Genomic DNA, 27706 nt, shown 5'->3' with positions numbered 1-27706 from the left:
GATGTGTTCACGGGAACAGATCCATTGTGGAGAGGGCACACTGGGAAGGGCATAGGGATCTGCCTGAGCAAAGGCAGAGAGGTTGGGCAGGAAGGGGGCCTGTGGGGAGGGGAGGGCATGTTGTGATGGCTAAGAACCAGGTCCTGGGACCAGATGCCAGGGTCCAAGTCCCATCTTCACCCTCTACACACGGGCTGACTTTTGGCAACTCCTGCAACTCTACTTCACCTCACTTCCTGCAGCAATAAAAGGGAGCTAACTACACCTTTGCCCTTCAGGCTCGCCGGAAACCGAATAAGATGGTGCCTGGGAAATTCCACTCAGTAGGTGGCATGTTGCAAATATGGAAGCAAGCTCCACAAAGAAGGGATTTTTGTGTGTTTTGTTCATTACTGAATCCCCAGCACTTAGAATAGGGCCAGGCCCAGAGTAGGTGCTTCATAGCACTTTGTCGAACAAATAAACGGCAGCTGTTACTACGATTACCATCCTCATTACTATGCAGCGGTAGGCCTGCCCAGCCGGGGTGGAGGAAGAGGAAGGAGCCTTGTGTACAGAGGGGGACACAGGCACGGCCAGGTGAAGGGGTGTGCCTGCCGTCACGCGGCCAGCAAGTCACAGAGCAGGAACTGCCTCCCTGAAGGGGCTCTTCAACCCCACCTGTTCTACCCTTCTCTCTGCCCGCCTTCTGGAAGCATTTCTGGGGTGCCTCCTGAGTGCAGGCCTCCAACAATGCAACAGGGATACAAAGAGCAGAGCCCCGGCCTTAAGAAGCTTCCAGACTAGTAGAGAAGACTGACAGGAAAACATTCCACTTTGGAGTTTTCAGGCTTCTAGACTCAGGAGCCCCGAAGAAACAAGGAGCTGACAACAGCCGGGCTACTGCTACACGCTGAGTGAGATGCGGGATCAAGCCCTGGGTTAGTTGTGCGCGGGAGCTGCTCAGCCACGCTCTCGCTCCAGAGAGCCAACCTTGTCACCGCTCTTCCCGGCTCTGCACTCAGGCACAGCACTTCAGTAGCAGGAAATGGGCCACAGTGGTGGTGGTTACACCACAGAGGTTGGCAGACTCAAGGAAGCGGGTTCCCCACCTCCCCCCACCACCCGCCCCTCCAAGAGCTACTTCATCCACATGCGACTTCTCGGATTTGACATGAACTATAAAAAAGTTAACTGTCTGAGCAGATTTAGACCCTTGCAGTTCACCTCCTCCCCCGGACAATTTCTGTGACCCCCTTTGAAAAACAGATTACTAGCTTTCTTGACAAAAAGCTCTTGAAATCTGTTACCCCTGACTACGGATCCCCCACCTATTGCAGGACAATTCAAGGAGGGGCGTCTTTGTATGAAAGGAAACCGGCAATCTGCTCTATGAAGGAGGTGGGGGAGCGGAAGAGGATCCCTCCAGGCTGTGGACAGGTGTCCCCTCTTCTCCCTGAGTGTAGTCCTTGGGAAATGACAAAGTCTTATTTTCAACTCTGAGGCTGTCGTCTTAATCTCCACATCCTTGTGAGCTGGTCCATCAGAGAAGACAGGAAAGAAATCAGAAAAGGCTGTTCTGAATAGAGGGAACTGCAGGAACCAAGGCACATGAGCTGTTAAGACTAACACACACACACACACACACACACACACACACACACACACACAGTTTAAGAAACTGAGAAAAGTTCAGCCTGACAATGTCAATGTCATGAGTGAAGACCTAGGACGGAGGCAGATGATAAAGGACCTTGAATGCTATGGTCACTATGCATGGCTGAGACCAGTTAGCAGTTCATCAAACCAGTTACTTCTTCCTGGGCACACACCTGCCTGGATTGTTCCCCAGCCTCCCTTGCAGGAAGGTGTGGCCCTGGGACTGGACTCTGGCCCATGGAAATTTAGAGCCCTCATTCCTGGCCTGGCCAATAAAAACTACCCACTTGCATTTATTCTGGGTGTTTTCCCTTTTCACTGGCTTGATGCAGAAGAGCATGACGACCTTGGAAGCTGAGTGTTGAAGATGGCAGAGCCATAAGATGGAAGGAGGCTGGGCCTCCGAATCGCTTGAGAGAGCATTGCCCACCAATGAGGGCACTGATTTTGAACTTTACATAGTGGGAAGTAATTTTAGGCTTGGTCTGTTCTACAGCTGCGTGTGTGTGTATCCTACAAACATGTGAAGGAATGGCAGAAGTTGAGGCTGGTCCTGTGCCCCTCCTGTCCATCTGGGTGGTTCCTATTCCAGTGCTCCTCCAGCAAGCCTCAGCTGTGAGGTAAACCATTTGCCACATGAGGACAGAGCAAGAGGAAGGCATCTGCTCTTAGACAAGATTCAAGGAGGCACCTGTTCATCTGAATGCCCATCCTTTCTTAAAGCCCCTCAGGCCCACTGAGACGTCAGTCACTGACGAGCATTTAGTGAGTGCCTACTGTGTGCAAGGTTGTCTTAACTTGGGTGCATCTCACCCAGAACTCCACAGAACCTAGTTCCTAGAGCACAGATCCTTCGAAATCGGCTTTCCCCCTCTATTTCTCTGAGGTTCTGGGAAGACGGAGAGGAGAAATCCGTCTCTTTAGGCCAATGTTTGTAACTGTGGAATACTTAGCACTTGGGACCAAAATGACAGGTGATACCAGGACATTCATCAGATAACACTGTTCTTTTATTTTTCTTAAGATTTTATTCATTTGACAGAGAGAGAGAGGGAGAGTGCCCACACAAGTTGGCAGAGCTTTAGGCAGAAGGAAAGAGAGTAGCAGACTCCCTGCTGAGCAGAGTGCCAATGTGGGGCTCAATCCCATCACGACCAGATGTTTAACCAACTGAGCCACCCAGGCGCCCCAACACTGTTCTTTTAAAATTAAAATTCAACCATCCTGATTTCATCAATGAGAAAGTCTCCTTTGGGGCTTGTATGTTTTTAATGAGTCTCTTTTATTCCATTGTTTAGCAGAGAGAGAGCAGCAAGCAGCCTTGATCTGAGTTTTTCATGAGCGACGACAATCTGAGGGATGGTTTAATGATGTTTTTTTTTTCTTGTGTGTGTATGTGCCTTTTTTTTCCCCCTAACTTTTTATCTGACACTGGATTTCTATTTACAGTAATGATGTAAAAAGTTCCTTTATAAAAATAAACGTAAGTTTAAGTTAGAAATATTTTTAAGATAGTAAAGAGATAAATAACCCAGGTAGTACGTGGATACAGCATGGCTTAGGAAGGTACATCAGCGACTGGCATTTGGGAAACCCTGCCTCAGCCCATGCTGCCGCATCTCTGTGCCTCTGACCATGGTGGTCCCTCTGCCGGCTCTTCCATGCTGATCTCATCGGGCTGCCGTGGCCTCGGGTGGGGCTGAAATCATCTCCCAAAGGAGCTGTGGCAACAAAAGCTGCACGTGGCAGCTGCATGTGGCTGGGGCGTGGGAAAGATCATGCAAGGAGACGAAGCTGGGTCGGCTATTTTTCCCAAGGACAAGTAAAGGACAGCTCAGTGCTCCAGGAAACAGAGACCCCCAGAGGCAGGGACTTGCCCAAGGTCATTCAGCACAGCAGTGGCGGAGGCCTCTCGCTCTCGTTTCACGTGGATGGGAAGATAAAATGGGACAAGCACTACAGACAGCCTTTGATCTAGTCATTGCCCCTTGGGGACCTTATCCTAGAGATATACTAGCCCACGGATGAAATGATGAGTGTCCAGCTTTATTTAACATACCAAAATTCTGGAAACTACCCTAATGATCATGTTCAGGCAAGAGGGTCCTGATTCAATAAATTATGATCCAGCTATATAATGGAATACGATGCAGGTGTTAAAAAAAAAAAAGCTGATAAATGTCTTTACTGGGGAAGATATGGAAAGATCTCCAATGCAGACACAGCAGAGAAGAAAGCAAAGTTCAGAATAGTATGTGTAATATGCTACCTTTTGTGTAAGAAAGAGAAAATAGGAATCCAAGTAGGCATTTGCTTGTGGTAGGTGGAACTGTATGAAACTGCCATTTTGTAGGTCGGACACGGTCAATTTCCTGGGATGCACCTTCATATATACACAGCGTAACTGGAAGGAAAGGAAAGAAATTGCAAACAACAGTTGCCCATGGGGTATGGAGGTGTCCTCATTGGAGGACACAGAGGGGAGGCGGACTCTACATTTTTATAATGGTGGGGTTCTGAACCATAGGAATGTGTAACCTATTTTAAAAAAATAAAGGAAGAAATAATTTGGGCTCCAGGATGGCTTTTCTGCTGCACGAGGAGCCCAGCAGGGCTGCCCCAGGTTAGGCTCTGACAAATCCCCTAATGGAGGACCCGATCTAAGATCTGATCCTCTACCAGGTGGGTCTGGCCAGGCTTCTGGCAAGGCTGCAGCAAGTCCTATAGAGTAGAGTTTAGGCAGCAGGCTTCCGTGACCTTGGGGTAACACCCCCCTTCCAGGTAGGGCTGCCTGAGCCAGGGCTGATGGGAACAGCGCTCAGCAGTAATGTGATAGCCCCCACAAGGGATGTGGCTTGGCCAAAGGTGGCTCCAGAGACGGATCCCTCTGCACCCCTCCTTCCCATCTGCGGTGCCACTCCACACCCCTTCTCGAGACGTCAAGAGAGAGGTTCTCCCCGGAGTGACTGCTGGAACTGTGGAAACACCTTGGCAATCCCAGCTGGTGGAAAAGCGGAGCAGACCCTCGAAAGCAGAGGCCAGAGGAAGGGCCTGCATCAGCTTAGGTCGGAGAAGAACCGTGGGGTGGTTAAGACAGTTTTTACGGAGCAGGCATTGCTAGTTCCTCACCAAATACCCGTTTTCTCCATCTTCCCCACTCACAGAAGGCTTATCTTGTTTAGGAAAACAACATGTTTGGCTAAAAATATTCATCTTCCCAGACCCCTTGCATGCAGGGAAGGCCAAGCGATCCATCCTGGAGAGTAAAATGTAAATCTCTGGGGTGGGCTTCACTCCCCCATGAAGGGAAACTGTTGTTTTGTGGCCTCTGCCCTGGGATGAAGACGTGAAGCTAGGGGTGCGGTGGCTGTCTTGGAGAATGACAGAGACCACACTTGCAGGAGAGCAGGAGGGAAAGACAGCTTGGAGATGGGTCCCTGCAGGCATCCTGGGGCTGCTGCAACAGCCTGGCACTGCCTCCCTGATCTTCCGTGAGGTCCGCCCAGGGGTTAAGACACTAGAGGCAGGTTCTGTCGCCTGCAGCTGAGCGCCGTTCTAACTAACCCAGTCCCGGAGCTAACTGGGCTAATGGGACCGGTGCTCAGAGGCTGCAGAGAGGCAGAACATTCTTCCGGTTTTAGCAAAGCCAAACGTCAAAGTTGGCCCGGACCCTCTCAGGAGGGGTGTCTCTTATGCCCAGAGATACAGAAGCGGTGATTGCAGGGCCGTCTGGCACGGGTGATGGGGAAGGCACTCTGACACTGGCTGGGGCTGGACCAAATGGCCTTGCCTGCTTTAATCATACCCACTTTGGGAGGTGAGGAAAGGACCCCAGGATGTGTGCCCAGTTATGTTTGGGCGAGGCCGCTGCCCTACCATGCCCTGCAGGGCCCTCCCTATAGGACGGTCAATGGGGGAAACGGGCTCCATCTGCACCGTCCCAGGGAGGTGGCGGCTTTCGGGCACTGGACGCATGCCTACTACAACCAAAGAATGGAACTTCCCATTTATTTAATTTCACCTCATTTACATGTAAATTGCCACATGTGACCAGGGGCTCCCATGTTGACAGAGGGATCTGCCCCCACCCCAGCCCCACACTCGGTCTGGCCTCTCCCGCTGCCATCAGCCGTGCTGCCCTCCCTGTTGCTCCCAGAGCACGCCAGGCATGCCCCCACCTTGGAGCCTTCTCCTCGCTCGGCTCTCTGCTGGGCTGCTCTCCCCCCCAGACATCCCACTGGCTGATTCTTTCAACTGTTTGGTGTCAACTTCTCAGTGAGGCCGACCCTGACCACTTAGGTGAGAAGGCAGCTTGCCCCCTCCCACAATCTCTATCATTTACTTATCCTGTCGGCTGTATTGTTTGTCTCCTCAACTAGAACTTCAATTCCACGAAGGCCGGAATCTTTAGCTTTTCTTCCCCCAAGAGCCTAGAACCCTACCTGGCCCAGAGGAGGTGCTCAATAAATATTTGCTGAATGTGTGTGAAGGCTTAAGTGAGTCGAATGGAGGGTGCTTCCTATCATGACATGTTTGGGACCTAACGTTACATCCTGAGCCTCACCCCGTGCTAGGCACTATGCCAGGCGCTGGTACCTGGCAGTGAACATTGGCAGATAGGGTCCATACCCTCAAGGAGTATGCAACCTAGGGAAGAAGGGATGAGTAGGGACAATGGCGGGGCACGGGTAGCAGTTGAGGCAGGAGCACCTACCACAGGGAACCCAAACTAGAAGGGAGCTCTGAGGAAGAAACATTTGCACCGAGTGAGGCCTGATGAACGACAAGGTGTTAGCAAGCTAAAGATCAAAGGAAGACCATTGCAGGCATATGGAACAGGATGTAGAAGGACCATAGGCAGAAGAGAGAACAGCCCTTTGGAGGAACTGTGGCTGAAGGCAGGTGATGGGGAGAGCAGCTTGAGATGGGGCTGGTGGGGCAAGCTGGAGCCAGACAGGAAGGGTCTTACCGGCCAAAGTCAGAAATCTGAACTTTCTCCTAGAAGCAGACGTCACTGACCCCACGTCACGTCTTCTCGTAATCTCACCCACTGCTGTGGAGGCAAGTTCCCCGTATGGTAACGTTCTCCTGGCACTGCTGGTGTCTCACACAAGCACGGTCTTCTGCTTTCTGCCCAGAGCCTGCTCTGATGCCACAGGAGGCCCATTCGGCCCCACCCCAAGTTCAAACACACCAGGGAGTGGAGGAAGATTTATGTCCCCAGGGGAAGTCTTCAGTGAATGGGGGACTGGAGTGGGGGTGGGGGACAGGGCTTTGTCCATCCACCCTCCATCCTCCAGGTGCACAATCTGGGGGGTGTTCTGTACCAAGGTCCCAGCCCAAACCACTCCCCGCAGCCTACAGTGATGCCTCCATAACATGCACTTAGACTGGCTTTTCCTTCTTCCCTGTTTCTACTCTACCCACTCACCCCCCTCACCCTCTCCTTCCTGCATCACCTCCCACATCAGCTACCTGCACCCAAATCCTTGCTTCAGGCTCTGCTTTCGGGGGAACCCAAACTAAGAGCCCCAGGAAAGTTTTGCTTACCAGAGTGCATGCTCTGGCTTACATTTATAAAAGCTCACTGCAGCTGCTGTGTAGAGGACAGTACAGGGAGGCAAGAGGAGTGAGGAGCTGCTGAGGGGCCCTTACAGTGGTGCAGCACGAGGCGCTGATGGCCAGCACTCAGCTGGTGGCAGTGGAGACAGAGAGAAGGGGCCAGAGACACTTGCATCCCCCTTGGGACCAGAGGCTCAGTGACAAGTTGGGTGATGTGGAGGCTTGGCCTGTGCCTGCCTGGCTGTGAGAACCAGGCCCGCCAAGTTCCATCCCTCAAGTCCAGCCTGGCTCTGGAGCCCAGTTGCAAAGGTGCTATTTTTAGAGAGCTGGGTGTTTACTTGAAGGATTTGAAGCCTGGGCTTTATTTTTAACTCCTCTCCCAATGGCAGGACTCACTGGTGTGGACTTAGGAAGTCAAGTGGAAGTTGGATTGGGCTTTGGAAACCCAGGGGAGAAAAGTGGCTTGCACTTGGCTCACCAAGGATGAGCTTGGAGGAAGAGCCTGCTGGCCCCTCCATGTTCCACTTGCCTGAGTTTCTGATGATAAAACTGGCGACAGCCTCTACTCACCAAGCACCTGCTGAGCGCCAAGATCATGCAAGCCCTCAATGCCCATCACCTCATGGAATCCTCACTGTAACCCGGGAGGCAAGGCTGACACTGTCCCCATTCTACAGATGAAGAATGTGAGGCTCAGAAGACCAAGGACATGCAGCCAAGTAACAATGTGGGATTCAAACCTCAATTTCTCCATCTCCCCAGCCTATGCTCTCACTGCCCTGCCATACAAAAGGACGGCCAGGCACCAAGGTCCAGGCACAGAATATCAGACTGGCAGGATAATGACTTGAAATGTTCAAGTTGAAGGACTTCTTCCAACCGTGGTTAAGGGGGCGGAGTCTGGATCTGAGAATTCAAAGCCTGGTTATATCAGTTACGTTGGGCCTTTGGCCTAGTTTCCTCGCCTATGAAATGAGTTGTTTATTACATATAAAGAGCACCTCACTCATGAGGACTAAGTGAGATGACGCACATAAAGGGCATCAGCACAGAGCCTGGCACGCAGTGGTGAGAACAGGCACTGTCCTAAGCGCTCTCCTCTCAATGCCTCACAAGGCAGGTGCTCCCATGATCCCATCTTAGAGACACAGCAAGGGGGTTACAGAAAGCTTCCGGGGAAGTCACCTGCCCACGAGGCCAGCCAGTGTCTGGGACTAGAACGCAGGCAGCGCACCCCGGAGCTGAGCCCTTGAGCACTCACCTTATGACAGCCCCCGTCATTCTCATTCTGTTACTGTGATTCCAACACCCCATATCCTGGCCCTTCTGGTGCAGACCTCTGAGTCCCTTGTGCTGCTGGAGCTCAGCTCAAGTATCAGGGTCAGGGGCCAAGCACTGGCTTCACACGATCGGACTTCCCGTTGCGATGTGGGGAAACACATTGACAGAAAGCGCCATTTTTCTCCCGAACGTGCAGGCTATTGGCCTATCTATTCTCTGACTCTGCTACTGAGGCTAAAAAAATCAAGCTGGAAAGGTTCTGGAGTGGGACCGTAAGCCCAGTTTATAGGGCTAAGGGTCGGGGAGAGAAAAACATCCCTTACCATCTTCCAGAGCCCTGTGCTCTTCCTAGCTGATTTATTAAATGTGACCCAGAAGTCAACTGAGGTTTCACCAGAGCCCTCCAGACATGCCCCTCTCTCTGCATGACCCTGGCTGGGTGGCCATCCCTTTCTAGACCTCAGGCGCCCCATCTGTGAAATGAGCACATTGGGCTGCATCTTCCCTGAGGTGCCTTCCAGTTCTGAGCAGCTTCTTCTGAGGAGTGACAGGAGCTCAGTGGGTCTTTTCTCGGGTCTTCCACTCTCCAAGCTTGGAAGGTGTGGCTCCCGCAAATACATTGCCCCATAGTTTGAACATCTTCTTGCTGCCAGGGGCCCAGGCAAGGTCTCCTCTCTCTGCAGACCACTCAGCTCAGAAACTGGCCTTGGAGTCACAGCTGGCTCTTGTATGTCACAAGAGTCTGGCTCTGACAACTCAGGACATTCCATTCACCCCAGCCTTCATTCTCTGGGAGAAAAGGGATTTTGTCCACTGGCCATTCTCCAAGGAGGGATGTGATGGAGGGCAGGAGTTGAGTGTCAGGGGCCTCTTCAACATTTCAAGGCCATCCTGGGGAGTTTAATCCCCCTCAATGGAACCCCATATCCAGGAGGAACCAGGAGGCAAGCCAAAGACAAGCTTTTGCCTCTATGAGCATGGGCAGTTGATGGTGGTCACTGGGTTTATGGAACACCTGAATGTCCTCAAATAATTTGGCAAAGATGCAAAAGACTGATAATACATGGTTTTGGTGAGAGTGTGAGGAAAGCCATCCTCCTGGGCACTACTGGTGGTGAGCAGAGGGTATAAATTTGGTGCAACCCTTTAGGAGGTTAACTGGGGTTCTGGTAATAATGAAAACGCATGTTCTTTTTGACTTGGCAATTCCACTTCCAGGAATTTAACCCATAGATGTAGATCTATGCAAGCAAGGACAGGCAACAGGCTAAGGATCTGGCCCCCCTTGCAACACTTATTCTTAAGTATCTATTGAACGTATGTGGTGGAGGGACATTAGACAGGGGTGGTTTGGATTTCTACTTGTTTGTGTTAATCCATTCAAAGGTACTTGAGTACTTGAGTACTGGAGGAGAGAGACCACCAATTTAACTTTTGACAGTGAATACCAAGAGTCAGTCCCTTGCAAAGACCCAGGTGGACTGGCATCCTATTTCCAATGCATTCGAAGGATGGTCGGACGTCGCTGATGGAATAAGGAGCCTGGCTGAGCCATTCCTTTCACCAGCATACTCTTCCGCGAGCAAGAGTATGTGTCCAAGGATGTTCACCACAGCTTCTTTGTAATCGTGAAAGCATGAAATGGTTTTAATCTCCATCAAGATAGATCTGGTTAAATAAATCATGATACTTCCAAACTATGGAACAGTATGCAGCTGTTAAGAACAGGGCAGATACATGTGCATAAGACAAAAAAAAAAAATCTCAAAACATATGAAGTCAAAAGAGTAAGCTAAAGTACATTATGTAGGTAATCCTAGTTACAAAAGAAAAGAAAATCAAAAGCTCAGAATGGATAAGCAGAAGAGGGCTGTAAGTGAGCTCTTAACAGTGGTTATACCACTGTGGTATAAGAGCTGTGGCTGAAACCAGAGTAGGAGAGGGGTTTGATTACTTATCTTTTATTATTCTGAATCTCACTGAATTTAAGTATGTTGCGCTGAACAATGGAAAAAGAGAAAAAGAAGAAAAAAAAGAAAAGAAATGAGAAAGAGAGAGAGAGAGAGAAGCTCGCTGTATGTGAAGCGGCAGACTGTAGTGGCTGAGAACACAGACTCTGGGGCCGGACTCTCAGCCCAGCATGGACTAGCTGTGTGACGTGGAGCATGTTAAAGAAGTCTCTGTACCATCATTAGAATGAGCTGAGAGAACGCAGCCAGGCACCCAGAACAGTGCCTGCACACAGTACGTCTGATACTCCTCAAACTGGCATTCACAGCCCATCCCAGCCTGGCCCTCGGCGGCCTTCCCAGCCTTATCTCTAGTCTCTTCCCCACCCGCTCCAGCTCCCCATGACTCACTGCTCCCAAAATATACCACACACATTCCTACTGCCATGCCTCCTACCTGGAACGACCTTTCTTTCCCTCTCGTCCATCTGGCAAACCCCCAACCAGCGTCACCCACCACTGCAGGGAGCTTTCCCAGACCACCCCTGGGGCAGTTGGTTGTTCCTTCCTTGGGCCTCCCCCCAACCCATCATGGGCTGTGTTGAAGCCATGTCTGTCTTTTTGCCGCTAAGCTCCGAGTCCCCGGATGATGCTGACCACACCGATGTGCTGCGTGCCGCACGCCCAGGCACGAGCCTGGCACAGAGTAAGTGCTAATCAGTTTGTGACAGAAAACCTGCCAAAGGTCAGATAATGGTTAAGAGCATTCTAGAACCAGGTCGCCCAACTCTGCCATTACTCAGCTGAATTATTTGAGATACTTAACCTAGCTGTGCCTTGGTTTCCTCATCTGTCAAGTGGTAATAATTTTACCTTTTTCATAGGGTTGTTTTGAGGATGAACTAAGTTACTACATGTAAGGAACTTAGAATCCTGCCTGGCTCCCAGAAATAAGGACTATATGGATGTCAAACGACAATCAAAGAAACAGGCTCAAACATGGGCAACTGCCACGACCCCCACTTACACCTCGTCCTAGGCCAGGCCCTACCCCCGGCTGGTCTGCGTACCCTGGTGGGGCTGGAAATGAGCGGTGGCAGTGCGGAGCCCCAGCTCAAAACAGCGCCAGACCCCTTCTTCTTGTTGGCTGAGGACAAACCTCGGCCAGGTGCATATAGGTCTTTCATACCTGGCAATCTCTTGCCAATGTCTCTTTTTAACAAAAAGAGAGCAGACTTTGGGTTTAGAACCTTTGGCATTAACAGTCTGACTTCTGTTTCAGAACATGATACTGGTTTCCCACTTTCCACAGGGATTAGAAAGTCTTCCTTTTCAATAAATGTGCATAAGTACTTTTAAGTAAGTTGATTTAAAGATAGAGACTAAGAAAGTAAGTAGAGGAAGTACGTGATGTAGCAAGAATTGGCAGATGGCATGCAGAAGAGGCAAGTTTGGGAAACACAGTTGTAAGGACTGTGAGAGAAGACAGGTCTTCCCTCTGGGCAATTTCATTCTCAGGGCAGATTCTTAAATCACTACAGATAAAGGATTCATAGTAACAGCTTATACCGCCTTGTTTGTTAGCTTCAACCATAGCTGGTTCTTTTTTTTTTTCCTCTCTTCAACACTACTTTGAAGAAGGAATTAATTTAATTCTCATTTGACTGGAGGAATGTGAGGCTCAGAGAGGTGAAGTAAGTTTGCCTAGGGTCACCCAGCTTATAGGAAGTTGAACCCAGATTCAAACCTGGGTCCACCCAACACCACAGCCCAAGCTCTTGGCTAATGTAACACACACTCCTGCCCACCTGAGAAATCACCTCCCAGTAACCTGCAAAGCCAACTCTAACCCTACACTCAAGTTGGGAATTTCCAGGGCCAGTCTAAGGAGGAAATAGGGAATGGGGAGGTAGAGGAGCAGAAGACAGACCAATTCAGTGGTCCTGTCTTCAGGGCCAAAGGATGCCATGCTGGCACAAAACCTGAGATGTTCCAAACCTCAGGCCCTGGGGTAGCTGAGAACTCCTGCAGGCCAGCCCCGGCCTCTGCTGTGCGGACATGACAACAGAAATACTACAATGACAGCAGCAGTTAACATTTACTGAATCCTTGCTGCTTCTAGCCCTGTGCTGAGTGCTTCATGTGCAGTTTCTGATTTATCCCTTGTCATACCATTATTTTCCCTTCAGAGAGGAGAGAACTGAAGTCTGGAGATAAGACAAGATATGACAAGCAAAAAGCAAGGGCAAAGCAGCACTCTTAACCACTCCCTGTGCTCCTTATGGAAGGGAGCCATTTATCATCACAGTGTTGGCCTGACAACCAGAAACATTCAGGCCCTCCCCAAACATCCAGCTTCCCTCCACCAGGATCCATGACCTTAAAAGGCATCACAGAAAGAGTTTTTAGCCACAAAATCAGAAGATCTGAGGCTAGCTCCCGCTCAACCACTTAGTGGCTATGGGTATGTCTTTGTCCCTTTCTGTATTTCCATTTTCCCACCTGGCTGGGGAAGGAGTCAGACTATCTCTTAGAGCCCTGGATGGGTCCAGAGCAACACTGCCCCATAAAAATACAATGTGAGCCACATGTATAATTTTTAAATTTTCTAATGGCTACATTCAGAAAACTAAAAAACACAGATAAAATTAATTTAATAATTATGCTAATATTATTAATTTGACAATTACGTAATGATGTTTTATCCAGCTCAACACATCTGAAACATAATCATTTCAACATGTAATCAATATTAAAAAAATCAATGTAAAATTCACAGGTTCCTTTACGCTTTTTTCTTGCTAAGTCTCCGAAATCCAGTGTTTGTTTCACACTTAACAGCACATCTCAGTTCAGATCAGCCCCATTTCAAGAGCTCGGCAGCCACTGAACGGCTACCATAATGGACATTGCAGGTCTAGAATCTTTTTTAGGCCACAGCCCATTTTAGGAGGATATGATGCCTCAGCTTTCTCTCTTCCCCCTGGGAAAGCTCTCCTGATCCTAGACTCTGAGCTGACAAGTCCCATGGAAGCCCAGGACCAGGAGATTGAGGCCACAATGAAGAGAAACCCCAGGTCTGCCTGAGCCAAGGAGGCTGGTGGCTGCTAGGAACGCTCCCTGTTCCTCTGCAGCTCGACTACTCACCAAAACTCCTGCAAGGGAGACAATCCTGCTTTTCCTCCTAACCCAAAGATTCCCTTAATTGGAAAATCAGTCTGAGCTTAAAACCGAGCCAGGGAGCTGCCCCCCACATGGTGAGAGCCCTGCAGGCATACAGGACGTGTTCCCTAGACACATGAGGAATCCAAATCTCCCCTGCTCTCCCCTCCCGGCAGATCTTGTGGAGGAAGCTGGACACCGTCTCACTCCAGACATTCAGTTCCCAGCTATGGGCCTGGTAGCCTTCTCAAACAGAGCTCAACATCGTCATGTTCAAGGGCACAGGCCTTGGTGGCAAGGACAAGGAGGTCAGGGAAAGCAAGGGGGCAGAGAGGGGCAAGATTTTGCCCCCACCAGGTGAGAGCCTGGGGAAATAAATCCCTCCTTCTTCCCAAGCTTCTATTTCCTCACCTTTAAAATCGAACAGGTTAGATGATAATGACCGCTTTTGCTGCACCAGGCATTTCCTAGGCATTAGCTCATCTACTCCTCAAAACAACCCTAGGAGGAAAGAAGATCCAGGGTTCAGAGTGGTGAAGCCCCTTGGTCACACAGAGGAGCAAGAACTCTAACTCATGATCTTCTGAATCAAGAGCCTAAGCTCTTACCTGTTGTAAGCTCTGCCATGTCCCAGGGTGGCCCAGGACAGTCTGGCTTATGCCTGTCACAATGATAGACGCTTGGCCTAATAGTGAAAAATGTTCCCTTTGGAAGAAGGGACAAATCTTCCTTCCAGAAGAATTCCAGCTAATGTATGTTGATACTCCTCCCTCTGGAGCTTAATTCCAGAACTTTCTCCCTCTTAAGTGTGGACTGAACTTAGTGTCTGGATTCCAAAGAACAGAGAATGGGGAAGGGGAAATGGTAACTTTATAGCAGAGAAACCTGGCAGATATCAGGTGTTCAAGGTTAATGTCATCTGTGATGAGTCATGTTAAGACCACATGCCCCTGATATGATATATGATATGATACAATATGATATGATATGATGTGATATGATATGATATGGTATCTTACCTCCTGTGGTCTTCTTCCCCCAAACCTATAACCTCAGTGTAACAATGAGACAAACATCAGACAAACTGAGGGACGTTCTACAAAATGCCTGGCCAGTTCTCAAAACTGTCAAGGTCATGAAAAATAAGGGAAGGCTGAAAAACTGTCCCAGACCAGAGAAGACTAAGGAGACATGACCACTGCATGCAATGTGGGATACCGGATGGAATCTGAAACAGGAAATGGATAGAGGTGGGAAAACTAGTACAATTCAAACGAAGTCTGGAGTTAACAGTAATGTACCAGTGTTGGCTGTGACCAGTGCATTATGGTAACATAAGAACTCAACGCTAGGGGAAACTGGGCCATCTTAATGATACTAACTGCTCACACATTCACACCATTTTAAAGTTTACAAAGTTCAGAGATAGCAAGATGTGCTGGTTAAAGCTTCAGAATCAGAAATTTAGGAGCGCCTGGGTGGCTCAGTTGGTTAAGCGACTGCCTTCAGCTCAGGTCATGATCCTGGAGTCCCGGGATCGAGTCCTGCATCGGGCTTCCTGCTCGGCAGGGAGTCTGCTTCTCCCTCTGACCCTCTTCCCTCTCGCTCTCTATCTCATTCTCTCTCTCTCAAATAAATAAATAAAATCTTTAATAAAAAAAAAGAATCAGAAATTTAGGAGCTGGAGCCTTGGTTCTCCCACTTGCTTGCCAGGTGGTCTCGGGGGATATTACATTCTTTCTCTGGGCCTCAGTTTCCACATCTGTATAATGAATTCATTAAATGATGACAATGACTAGTAATGCTTACTGAGCCTTCGCTAGGTCCAGCACTGTAGCGGGTACTGTGACATGCCCCCCAGTTTCCTCTTCAGGACCCAAAGGCTTATGTCTCCTCTCCTCCTCCCCCAGCTGGTCAGAGGGGCACCACCTATCAGCCCTGCCCAGGGATGGCCTGTGGCTGAAGAGAACTGTCCAGCCCCAGGTCACACTCCTTTCTGGAGGGTAGCTGCAGCCAGAGCAGAGGGTATAAAGATCCAGTGCCCTCTCCTCAACTAGGGACGACTGTGAAGGTCATCTCCACTGCAGCACACCTCTTGTGGTTGGCTGAGGCCTTTGTGGAGACTGCAGCCCAGCATCTCCCTCTGCCCAACCCAGCTTCCTTCCCTTCCCCACAAATGTTGCTCCTGCGTGTTCCCCATAAACTCACCTCATGACAGGACTGTAAACCACGGGACCTGTACTACCTTTCTTAACCCTCAGACTAACCCTATTTTTATAGATGACACAACTGATATTGAAGACGAAAACTGATTTGGCCAAGAACATATAACTAAGAAATGGAAGCGCCCCAGGTGGGCAAACTGAAGGTTGGATAGGCAAACTGATCTTCCCAGGTCTCTGAGCAAACAGATGATAGAACCAAGATTTGGTCCTATGTCTGCTTTACCCTGAAGACCACGGTGCCACAGCTCTAGCCCAGGTCATTTAGAGCCCCCAGCAGGATTGCTACGGGCACCGGAACAGACGAGTGCTTTTCACCACTGTCCCACCACACCTGCTGCCCTCCCTGCAGCTCACCCCACATTTGCAAGATGGGAATAATAACAGTACCTACCTTTTTTGAGATGTTGTAAAGATTAAGAGAGTTAATTTATGTAAAGGCCTCAGAACAGTGGGGCATAAAAAACCCTTTATAAAAAGCAGGTTGAAAACAAATCACACAAGCAGCGTAAGGTTGAAATGTGAGACACTGTAAGAAAATGTCCATGCAATCCTGTGAGGTCAGCCTGTAACAGGGGGCTGGGCTCCATCAGCCCCCTAAGGGAGTCAGGCTTTACCTGAGCTCTGAAAGAGGTGTAGGAATTAAATGGGCAGCAAGGCGGAGGAAGAGCAGTCTAAGCAAAGAACCAGTAGGAATAAAAGCTCTCTGGCAGAAAGAACTAAAGAAGGATGATAAAAGGCCAGCATGACTAGCACACAGAATAAAATTCAAGTCCAGGGCAAGAGTGGTAGAAAATGAGGCTGAATGGGAGTGTAGAACCAGATTATGAAGGGCCACTCACTACCTGGGTGATTTGGGACAAGTCACTTTATATCTCTAAGCCTCATTTAACCCATGTGTAAAATGGAAATAAAACCAGAACGGGTCTTATAAGGAGATTAAATGAGTCAATATTTGTAAACTACTAGAACAGTGCCATGTACACAGCGAGAACTATAAATGTTTGCAGACAACATTAAGACTTTTTCTGAAGGACAATGAGAAGACATGGAGGGGTCCGAATATGGATGAAAGGGTGGGTGCTGAATGGATAGGAAGGTGGATGGACACAGGGCTAGTAGGTGGATGGGTGACAGTAGCTGGGTGAGTGGAAGAGAAGAGGGATTGTTGAATGGAAGTTATGGTTGGGCTCTAGAGGTGGCTGGCTGGCTGGATGATAGATGGGTGCTTGCATGAGTTGGGTGGGTGGGTGGAAGTGTGTTGTTTCAGTTGATGGAAGCATGGTTGGGTGATGGGAGATGGGAGCGACTGGGTAAATGGAGGAGACTGGGTGAATGGAAGTGGTTAGGTGAATGAATGCATGGATGGATGTTAAGACTTGGTAGATGGAAGAAGTAATTGAGTGAATGTGGGTGGTTAGTGAATAAGGGGATGGGTGGGTTGTTGAATGGCTGTCTGGATGGGTGTCTGGGTGGCTGGGTGGATAGGTGGGTAACTGGAGGGTTGGGTGGGTAGAAGGGTGGAAAGTTGGATGGGTGAATGGGGGTGGATGAGGTTGTGGTTATCCAGGTTGAGGTCAGAGAGGCTGAGTAACGAGGTTGTTGTCCTCATGGAGGGGTTATTCGGGAGGTTAGTTAGTGCAGGAGTTAGGTGAATGAGGGGCTGAGTGAAGGAATGAATGAATGGGTGGCTGGATGGGTGTCTGGAGGATGAATGTGTAAACAAAGTGGAGTGGGTAGGTGGGGTGAACAGATGGTTGTTCAGGTGGCTATCAGAAGGCCTGGAAGAAGGGAAGGGTTAAGTGAATGGAGGGTTGGGTGAATGAGTGGGCAAGAGTAGTTGAGTGGATGGATGGGTGGACAGGTGGATGCATCGATGGACAGACGGATGGATGGACAGGGGACCAAAAGTGCCTCCAGTTAACGCCCTAAAGGTCAGGGGGTACCCCTGATGGTGAAAGAAGCAGAACAGGCTCAGAGCCTGGGCCTCCCGGGTCGCCCTGCCCGGAACCCCTTCCCCAGCAAGGCCCACCCCGCCTGCGCCCAGCCCGGGGCCTACCTGGAGGCGGCGATCTCGGCCTTCTGGCGCGCGATGGCGGCGGCGCGCTGGGCGCCCTCCACGCTGTGCTCCACCTTCTGGCGGACCTTGTTGCTCTTGAGCGGCAGCACGCGGCGCTTGGTGCCCTTGACCAGCACGTTGTGGCGGTACTTGCCCTCCTCGCGGTGGCCGTCGGGCAGCGTGGTGCAGCCGTAGCCGTGGCGCAGGTTGTCCAGCCACTCGCCCTCGTAGCGCAGGCCGCTGGAGCGCTCGCTCACGCCGAAGCCCGAGCGCTTGTCGTTCTTCCACTCGCCCATGTAGGTCTCGGTGGTGGTGGCGTCGATGTCGGCCTCGAAAGGCGCGGCCTCGTCGGCGCCCTCCGCGCCCTCGGCGCCCTCGCCCAGGCTGGCGGTGGACGCCGCGTCGCTGGCGCCCGAGCTGAGGTCGCTCTTGAGGAAGCTGACGCGGCTGCGCTGGCTGCCCAGCGACGTGCGCGACTCGGCGCGCCTCAGGCGGCCCAGCAGCGCGCCCCGCTGGAAGAGGCCGCCGCCCTTGGGCGCCCGCGCCGCCTCGGCGTTGGCCAGCAGGCTGAGCGCGAAGCCGCCGCGCGGGATGGCGGCGGGGGGCAGCGTGGGGCCGTCGGGGGCGGGCGAGGCGGGCGAGTCCGGGGCCACCGTGCCGTTGCTGTGCTCGCTGCGCAGGGACGAGAGCGACGTGCGCAGCGGCGAGCGCACCACCACCGCCATCCCGTAGGGCACGCTCTGGCGCACGCCGTAGCCGTGGCGCATGCCGTTGGTGAACTGGCCCTGGTAGGTCCCTGCGGGCGAGGAGAGGGCGCGTCAGTGGCCGGCTCGCGGGCCCTGCGGGCGAGGAGCGCGCAGGTGGGAGGGCCGGCGAGGCTGCGGTGGGGATGGGGGCCGCCCGTGAGGGTGCGAGGACGTCAGTGGGCAAGCCGGGAGGCGATCACGCAGGGGTGTGAATACTCCCGGCGGTGGGAACGCACAAGGTCACCGTGGGCGAGGCAGAGTGAGGTCGTGCGAGTCACGTCAGCGTGCGAAGCTGTGTGAGCGGGCCAGACCCCGGAGTGCATGCGGTTAAACGAGTGTGTGAGGACACAAGTGGACGGCCAGGAGTTTGCGCGCGACGGTGTGACTAATTCCGGTGGTGGCCACATGGCCGGGTCACAGTGGGCGAGACAGAGTGAGGTCGTGTGAGTCACATCAGTGTGTGAAGCTGTGTGAGCAGGTGAGATCCCAGAGTGCATGCCGTTAAACAAGTGTTCCAGGATATGAGTGGGTGGCCAGAAGCAGTTTGCACAATGGTGTGAATATTTCTGTTGGTAGGAACACAGCTAGGTCACAAGTGTGCAAAATAGGATCTGTCAGTTTTAAAGTGTGAAGTTGTACAAGCAGACGAGGTTTGGTGAGTGTGAATTTGAATGAGTGCACAGATCTTGAAACACACAAGAGAGACTGAACATGCAAGAAAGTGAGTGGGCAAGACAGTGAGTTTGTGTGGTAAGGTGAATATTTGCATGTTTGGGAGTGTGCAAGGTAGTGGGAGCATGTTGAATCATGAGTGTGCAAGGCAGTGTGCACACAGAGGGTGACTGAGATCACATGAGTGTGACATAATGGGATGTAACATAAGGTCATGAGAGTATTTGAGGTCTTGAGTATGTAAGGAAAGGCAAAGTTGAGTGAGGGTGCAAAACCATTAGAAATTCAGAGTGTGGAGTGGTGTGAGCAGGCACATCTGTTGGTATGTGAGGTTAAATGCATGTGCGCAGTCATCCTATTGTGCAAGGTGATGTGCATGTTCAAGCTCATGAAAGGATAAGACAGTTCGCAGAGTAGTGTGAATGCTAGAGAGCATAGGATTCTGCTGGAAAGCATGTGAGAGTGTGTATCTGTGCAAGGCCATGTGTATAGAAGACTTATGGACATGCATGTCAGTGTCTTTTGATTATACAAGACCATGAGTGTGCAATACAGTGTGTACACAGTGGGGTAAGTGTCCAAGTTCCTGGAGGTGACATTATGAGTGTGTGAGAGGTTCTGAATGTGCAAAGCTGTCTCAGTGTTAAAGCACAGAGTAATATGTAGCACTTGAGGCTGAGTGTATGAGGTTGTGGGCATTAGGGAAACTGAGACTGTGTGAGACCATGTGTGTGCAGGATAGTGTTGTGTACAAGGAGATACCCGCAGTGGAGGCCCCGTGTGTCCATTAGTGTGAGCACGTGAGCTCCTGGGAACAAGAGTCTATGTAAGTAGTCCACTGAAAGCCAGGTCCCTGCCTTCATCTTCATGCCTTCAGCATGTAGAACAGTGCCTGCCATAATGTTCACTGAGTTGAGGGAGGAAATTCAGAGACTTTGTTTTAAACACAAGCTCCTATTTTACCCTGGTTAACCAAAAAAAATCCCAAATGGCCTTCTTCCCAGCAAATGCCCAGCATGGGTAGGGAACTGAAACAGTGAGCCAGGTAAGGGAATTCCTAAGCTCAGCCCAACAGGTGTGCTTTCTGGCCTTTGCACCGGCTGTTCCCTCTGCTTGGAACTCTTTTCGTCCAGATCTGCCTGCACTTGCACGAGCACCCAGGTATCCCTGATCTACTTCTGTTTCCTATAGTATGTAGCCTTTTCTAAGATATCATATGACTTAATTATTATATTCATTGCTTTTCTTTCCCCACTAGAATAGAAGCTCCATGAGGGCAGGGATCTTTCCTGTTTTGGTCTCCAATGCAGCCCCAACAGCTGGAATAGGGCCTGGCACATAGGGGTGCTCCATAAATATTTGCTGATTGATTGGCTGAACTTGTCTGGAAACTCCATCTCATTGTGTGACCTTGGGCAACTCTCTTCCCTTCTTAAGGCCTTAATTGCCCTGTCTGTCAATGATGTGTTGGATATGAAGCTTTTAAAGTTTGGCCTAACTTTGAGATGCTGGCTTTCTAGGAATTGGGCACCATGACTCTGCAGGTGAAGGACAGTGCGTCCATGTGACTCCACACTGCCCGGTCCCTCCCAGCACAGGCTGCTCCAGCTCAGGCCTCTAGTCCTGTCCTTCCCCCAGCCCTTTCTGTGTGAAGAGACCCCATTAAGAGTCACATACAGTGCCCAGGGCTCATTGAAACCTCTCAAAGGTCCTATCAGGTGGGTCCCAATGATGATGCTTATTTATAGAAGAGGAGGATGGTGGTCTGAGAGGTTAACTGACTTCACCAAGGAAGCAGAATCCAAACCCAAATCTGTCTCATGCCCAAAGCTCACGCTCTGAGCCCACAGTTTTCTATACTGGCTGCCCTTCAGCAGCTCTAAAAAATACCAATTTCCGGGCCTCACCCCCAGAAAATCTGGTTTAATTTGTTGGGGAGGGTCCCCAGTTCTTGCAGTCTCTCTGTACAGCAGGCAGGAGCAGCCAGTGGGGAGAGGGACATCAGAGCTCCCTTCAATGACCAGCCATGAAAAACCAATGACCATAGAATATGAACTGTAAAAGGGCCAAAGAGAAGTGGAGAGAGACAGAGAAAGGCAATATCACTGGGCATTATCTCACAGAGGAAGATATAAATATGATCTTCATTTCACGGGTGGAATGGTTCAGAGAGGTTATGTGACTTGTCCAAAGTCACCCAGTAACAAAGGAGCAGAACTGGATTTGAAACCAGTTCAAATGGGCATGTGTGGCAGGTGCAGAGAATAGAGAAATGAGAGCATGGTGCAGGGGATGATCAAATGGGGAGATGGATAGATGGAAAACTAATGTGTTCCCATTTCCAAGCTCATTCCCATGTGGTCACGTTGTATGGGAGGCAGGGGGACAGATAGAGATGTGAAGTCCAAGACAAACTGATCTCAGACATCATCTAATCTGGAGAACCTTGGACAAGTTACTTCTTCTGATTCTCAATTTGCTTTTCTGGAAAATGGAAAAATAATACCCACTTTTTAGAGTTCAGGGGAAGATTAAAAAGGAGACAACAACAACAAAGAAATGAAAACAACCCAAATGTCCATCAACTGGTAAATGGATGGACAGGTAGTCAGCCACACAGTGGAATACTGGTCAGCATTAAAAAGGAATAGACTGATTATACAGCATGGATCTCAAAAACACACTAAGCGAATAAAGCCAGAGATGAACGAATACAAACTGTGTGATTCCAATTACATCAAAGCCTGGAAAAATCTAATGTAGAGTGAAAGAAAGCAGATTACCAGGGCTGTGGGTAGGAGGGATCCACTGCAAAGAGAAGTACAGGAACTTTCAGAATTGACAGAAATGTTCTATACCTTGACGGTGCTGGTAGTTACACAGGTGTATACACTTGTCAAGACTGTACACTTGAAATGCATTTTATTGCACGGAAACTATACCTTGATTTAATAATTAATTAATTTTTAAGGAGGGGAAAAAAAAAAACCGCAAACACCCCAGCACAGCATTCTGTAAATACCCATCAGAAAATCCTGTCAACTCTCCTTTCCAAGTGCATCTGAAATCCAGCCACTTCTCACCACCCCCACTGCTACTAGATGGTAGCCCAAGCCACCCTTGTCTCTCACCTCCAGGATTTTCATAATGGCGGCCACGATGGTCTGTTTCCACCCTGTGCTCCTCTATCCATTCCTAGCACACCTATCACGGGGATTCAGTTCAACTGTAATAAAGTCAAAATCATGACACTGCTCTGCCTCTTCTCATTCAGAGGAAAAGCTCAAGTCCTTAGTGATCCATGGACCCTACCTAATCACATCCCTCTCACTCCTCTGTCCTCACTCACCTCCCCCGGTTCTCCCCTTTCCCTCAGTCCACTGTAGCCACAAAGGCCTCTTTGCTGTTCCTCCCACACATTAGCCACGGTCCTGCCTCGGGGCCTTTCTATTTGCTTCTCCCTCTGCCTGGAATGTTCTTCCTCCAGAAATCTGCATGGCTCACTCCCAGAGAGGTATTTAATGGTTCCTATAAGACTCACTCAAGGCAACACAGTTAATAAATACACCAAAACTCATATCCATGTTTAGCTGTGCTCCTTCCACTGTGCTCAGAAGAAAGAAGAAAAAAAAATCTATGAAAGGGAAAAGTGAACAAGAATAGAACAGAGAAGATGGTAAACTGGGAGAAAGACAGAAGACATCTAATCTCTGGGTTGGACAAGTTTGTGAAATTAAATCAGACAATCTACCTTTAGCTTAAAGTTGGCATGAGACGGGCTGACATGGTCCCTTTAAGCCCAAGAAAAATTGAGATTGCAACAGGAGAGCGGCTCTTGGCCACCAGTTGGGGAGGAAACGGCCAGGCTATATTAGGAAACTTACAAGCAAGTGGCAAGAGGCACAGACACCCAGGGGAGGCTGGGAGTGATGGGGCCCTGGGAAGGGGGAAAAGCCAAGTGCTGGGGCCATCCCCAGCCTGACTCTCTCTAAGACAGGACAGTTCTCCCTGGGGACAGGAAGAATGCATCCGCATCCGAAGAGAGGGAGCAGAAGGACCCCGCCCGCAGCCATCTGGCTGAGAGGAGCTTTCTGTGGAAGGAAGTGCCTCCTGATAACCTTTGGGCTGGCCCCCTCACTTGGCCTTATAGACTCTGTGAGACTTCCCACTGCCCTCAGGGTGAGGGGCAAGATTCTCAGCAGGCTACAAGGCCTGGTGTGGCTGCCCCTGGCCACCTCTCCTGACTCATCTTGAACAACTCTCCAGTCACACTTGCCTTTCCACCTCAGGACATTTGCACATGCCCCTCCCCACCCCAGCATCTTCTCCTCTCTTCCCTTGGCCAACTTCTATTGATATTTCAGCTTCAGCTTAAATGTGACTTCATCTGGGAGGATTTCTTGAGCCCTACCCCCTGAGTACTGCTACGTGATGTCATGTCACCCTGTACTTCTTCTTGGTACTTCTCCCAGTTGCAGTTAAATAATTACTAAGATCGTCTGTTCACCATAAGCCTTTCCCACTGGACTTTGGCATCCAAGAGGGAGGGAGCCATGTCCAGCTTACTCCTGCTACGATTCCAGCTTTTAGCATAGTTCCCACAGTAAATGTCTGATGAATCTGCATCTTCTCCTCAGTGACACCTTCCCATTCTTCCAGGGGCAGGAACCACATTTTCTTTTTTCCCTCATAACTCAGCATGTGACAGGTTCCTCAGTAGTGACTGGCAGTGGCTGCCAACGTGTTCAGGTCTAGATTTAGCAGCCCAAACCCCAGGAATTATTGGGGTACGTGTAAAAGTCTCGTGAAGGCCATAACAAAGTTCTGTCCCTCACACCAGGCTCCTAAATTTTATAAAACCTGAATATCACCTTCTTCCTGCGGTTGCCCTTCTGGTTTAGTATAGAATACCCTGGGTTTTAACCTTCACTCTGACACCAAAGAGTTCTAGAACATGTGTGAACTATTTAAGCCTCCTGAGCCTCCGTTTGTCCTTCTGAAGATGGAGGTAATGATATCTACTTCAGATTATTGTTCACTCTTTTATTCAAATTCAGTATTTGCTGTGGATCCTGCATTCTTGGTGTTAGATGCTGGTGACACAGTGGTAAATAAGAGACACGATCTCTGCCCTCACAGGGCTTGGAGTCAAGTGCCAGAGAGACTGGATTTAATCGACCCTCAGAAATAAATGTGAGGCAGCCATAGCTGTGGTGCAGAGGACCTTGGCCGGTGGGGGAGGATTGGTTGACCACAGACTTAGTGAACCATATGTGAGGATGCTGGCACACGGTAAGCGCACCATAAATGTTAGCTTTTTGCTGGGCCAGAATCTTTGCTCAGAAACCTGGCCCAGACAGGATTAACTAGAGAGATGAAAAGGAGCCAGGGAGGACAGAAAGAACTCAGAGGGAGAGAATGAAACCAGTTCCATTTTCCGCCTTGGTCTGCTTGCTTGTGAGAAAGCAAGCTTCTCCCCTGGAATGCCCAGGCTTGGCTGACTTGGGCACCTCTCTGACTTGGGAGGCCTTAAAGCTTCTGTCCTTGGGAGGAAGAGAATTTGGGAAGTCTGTTCATCAGTGAGACCTACCTCCACACCCTCTAAACACACATGACAGAGTAGCTTCTGGAAGCCACATCTATTGCACAAGATCCACCCTCCTGGCCAGAGAGTATGATTTAAATTATGTGGACACTGGAGTTTTTATAAAGCACCTCTGATGGTTTTAATATGCAACTTGAGTAAGAGCTGTGAAACCTCTCCGCTGACCTCCAGTTAACCAGTGGGCTCCGTTCCTTCGGTCAAACCTGTAACTTGCTGTGCCTGGCGGGTGTTGTGCAGATCCTGGTGGTTACCCAACTGCAGACCTCTCCTTTGCTGATGGAACCTCATTCTGTTCTGGGGCCCAGCCTTCCTCCCTGGGCCTCAAAGGCTCCCTATGCAGGGGTAGATCCTGACCGCTCTCAGACTTCCTGTCTACCCACCTTGCCAATGATTAGATTCAATGCGAGCATTTGATGAAATCCAGCATCGAGATCAGAGGGGAAGCAGAAAAGAGCTCCTCATTCTTATAAAGAGAAACATGCAGAAACATAGTCTTCTGCTGCTGGGTGTCGCTGCATGTGGAGGCGACCCCTGGAGCTGTGGTAGTCGACTTGGTACCATGAGGGGAGCTACTGAGAACAGAGCTGACGCGATGGATGGCAGAGCAAAATGTGGCAGGAATCTGGGCCCTTGTTGACACTGTTGAACCTCCAAGTCAACCAATCCTGAGACTGCCCTATCTCTGGATTCTTCTTTACATGAGATCATAAATATCCTTACTGTTTTAGTCATGCTGTCCAATATGGTAGCCACTAGACATAGGTGGCCATTGAACACCAGATTGCAAAGAATTAGTACCCCGCCCAAAAAAAGAATGTAAAATATCTCACTGATAATTATATATTGATTACATGTAGAGATGATAACATTTTGGGTAGTGGGTTAAATAAAATATATTATTAAAATTAATTTCACCTTTTTAAATATGGCTACTAGCAAAGTTTAAATTGCATATGTAGCCCACATTATATTCCTATAGAAAGTACTTGTTTAATTCACTTGGGGTTAGGATTTTCTATTACCTGCAGACAAAAAACATATATCCTAACAAGTATAGGTGTCATCATTCTGATTTCATAGTTGGAATAATTCAAACTAAGAATTTAAATGACTTAGTTTGAAAGGTTTGAAAACCCTCACCCAAACCTCAGCTCTGAAGAAGCCAACCATTTCAGAAGCCCAAGGGAAGTCTAGGAGATCCAGAGTCTACTTTGAAATAGAGAAGAGACATGTGGGACAGGTCAGGGATTCTGCCTCCAAATACAGAATGGACACTAAGAACACCACCCCCTCTGGCCAGTGACACCTGCCGATTTCTAGAAGACTGTCTAAAGTCTGAACATCAGTGTCCCTGGAGGACTGAACAGAGCTGGAGAGAGAAGAATCATGACTAGCTTCTCTCCAATGGGGGGGGGGGCTGCTGCCTATGGAAGTCCTGACCTGACAGTCCAGGGTCTTCATGACCTGGTCCCAAGTCACCCTCCTAGTTTTGTCTTCCCAGGTCCACCAAAGCCCAGCTTCAAAGCCACCTCCTTCAGGAAACCTTCTTGGGCTATCTTCCTTCCTCCATACCCTCGTTGCTTGAGACATTTGTCACTTCTTACCTCCTATGATAGCTATCTTGTCTCTATCGCATCTATTTGGGCTAATGGCCATCCCCAGTCCTTCTCTAAGTTCTCTCACATAGGGTCAGATCTTAGGACAAGATCTTTGGACAGGACCATGGAAGTGTCATCAGCAGATTTCAGACAGGGTTTCAGACGGAGAATGGCAGGTAGGGGACTGAGCACCAGAGAGTCCAGGGGTCAGTGGCTCTTGTCCAGGTACACCAGAACTGGACCAGGTAAACCAATGCACATGGTGGTGAACGGGCATGCCCATATGCCACAGATACCTATATATAGATACATAGATGCTCCTGAGTATAGGGGACCCACCCCAGCTTGGCTCTAACCCACCTTGATAAAGACCATGGACCCAGTGTCCCTGAGAAAGCAAGCCAGGCCTAAGACGTCTTTGGGGGCAGCAGAATAATGGAAATTGTTTGGGCTTTGGAAACAGACAGGCCTGACTCTGCATATTGCTAATTTCCCCCACTTCTCTTTATCTCCACTCATCCATCTGGTCCGGGCTACACAATTCTCCCCGGTTTACTACAACAGCATCTTCCCTGATCTCTCACCTCCCCTGACACTTCAGTCCACCCTTTGCTTCTGCCAGAGTCGTCTCTTTAATAAGATATAGATCTGACCAGGTGATCCCACCTAAAACCCTGCAGTGGCTTCTGAGTGCCTTGAGGATGGTCTTGGGTCCTCAAGCGAAGATTGTATGTGAATGATTTGGGGGGAATGCTCTTGGGATGAACATCTATAAGGAAGCAGGATTCAAGAGCAGAAGAAGCTGAACAGTTGCAACCAAGTCTTCTACTGATCCCATGGGGATCTCTGGAGCTGCTATGGCCCTTCAGAGTTGTCCAAGGAGGCTGGGTCTTTGAACTCCTGTATCAAGCACTCATTAGCTATGGGTTGCCCACAGAGCAAGGCAACTCCTTTTGACAGACAACAGTGCCCCACTATGAGCCATCAGCAACCAGTGCTCCTGCCAGCAGGTTGGGGGGAAGGAGGACCCTGCTCTGGAGCAGTATCTGAGGGTGTCCGGCAGTATCTACCATAAGGAGATCAAATTCTGCACTGCGACCCACAAAGCCCTCATGATCTGGGCCCTGCCAACCCTCCAGCCTCACTGACTCCACTCTTCCTCAGTCTCTGTGCTCCTGCCTTTTCTTTGAACACAACAGCCTTTTCTTTTGC

General features: G+C 49.8%; 1 protein-coding gene across 2 annotated transcripts in view; it reads right to left on the bottom strand.

Moving 5' to 3' along the window:
- Positions 1–27706, bottom strand: part of JPH2 (junctophilin 2) — a 65549-nt gene that overhangs the window by 26198 nt on the left and 11645 nt on the right. Inside the window, exons 2-3 of one of the 2 annotated variants that reach the window (XM_073880384.1) lie at positions 17874–18669; positions 2694–4042 (exon numbers count right to left, since the gene is read on the bottom strand). In XM_073880384.1, coding sequence (XP_073736485.1) covers positions 4024–4042; positions 17874–18669 — 815 coding nt within the window. In that variant the 3' untranslated portion in view covers positions 2694–4023. Of the gene's footprint in view, positions 1–2693; positions 4043–17873; positions 18670–27706 lie in introns of those variants that run through there. The other variant, XM_025875674.2, reaches the window with a different exon arrangement.

This window comes from Callorhinus ursinus, unplaced genomic scaffold, assembly GCF_003265705.2.
Source record: "Callorhinus ursinus isolate GAN/ISIS: 27379988/994484 unplaced genomic scaffold, GSC_fseal_2.0 scaffold38, whole genome shotgun sequence".
Lineage (NCBI taxonomy): Eukaryota > Metazoa > Chordata > Mammalia > Carnivora > Otariidae > Callorhinus > Callorhinus ursinus.
The sequence above is the reverse complement of the archived record's forward strand: the minus strand, read 5'-3'. Positions and strand labels throughout refer to the sequence as shown.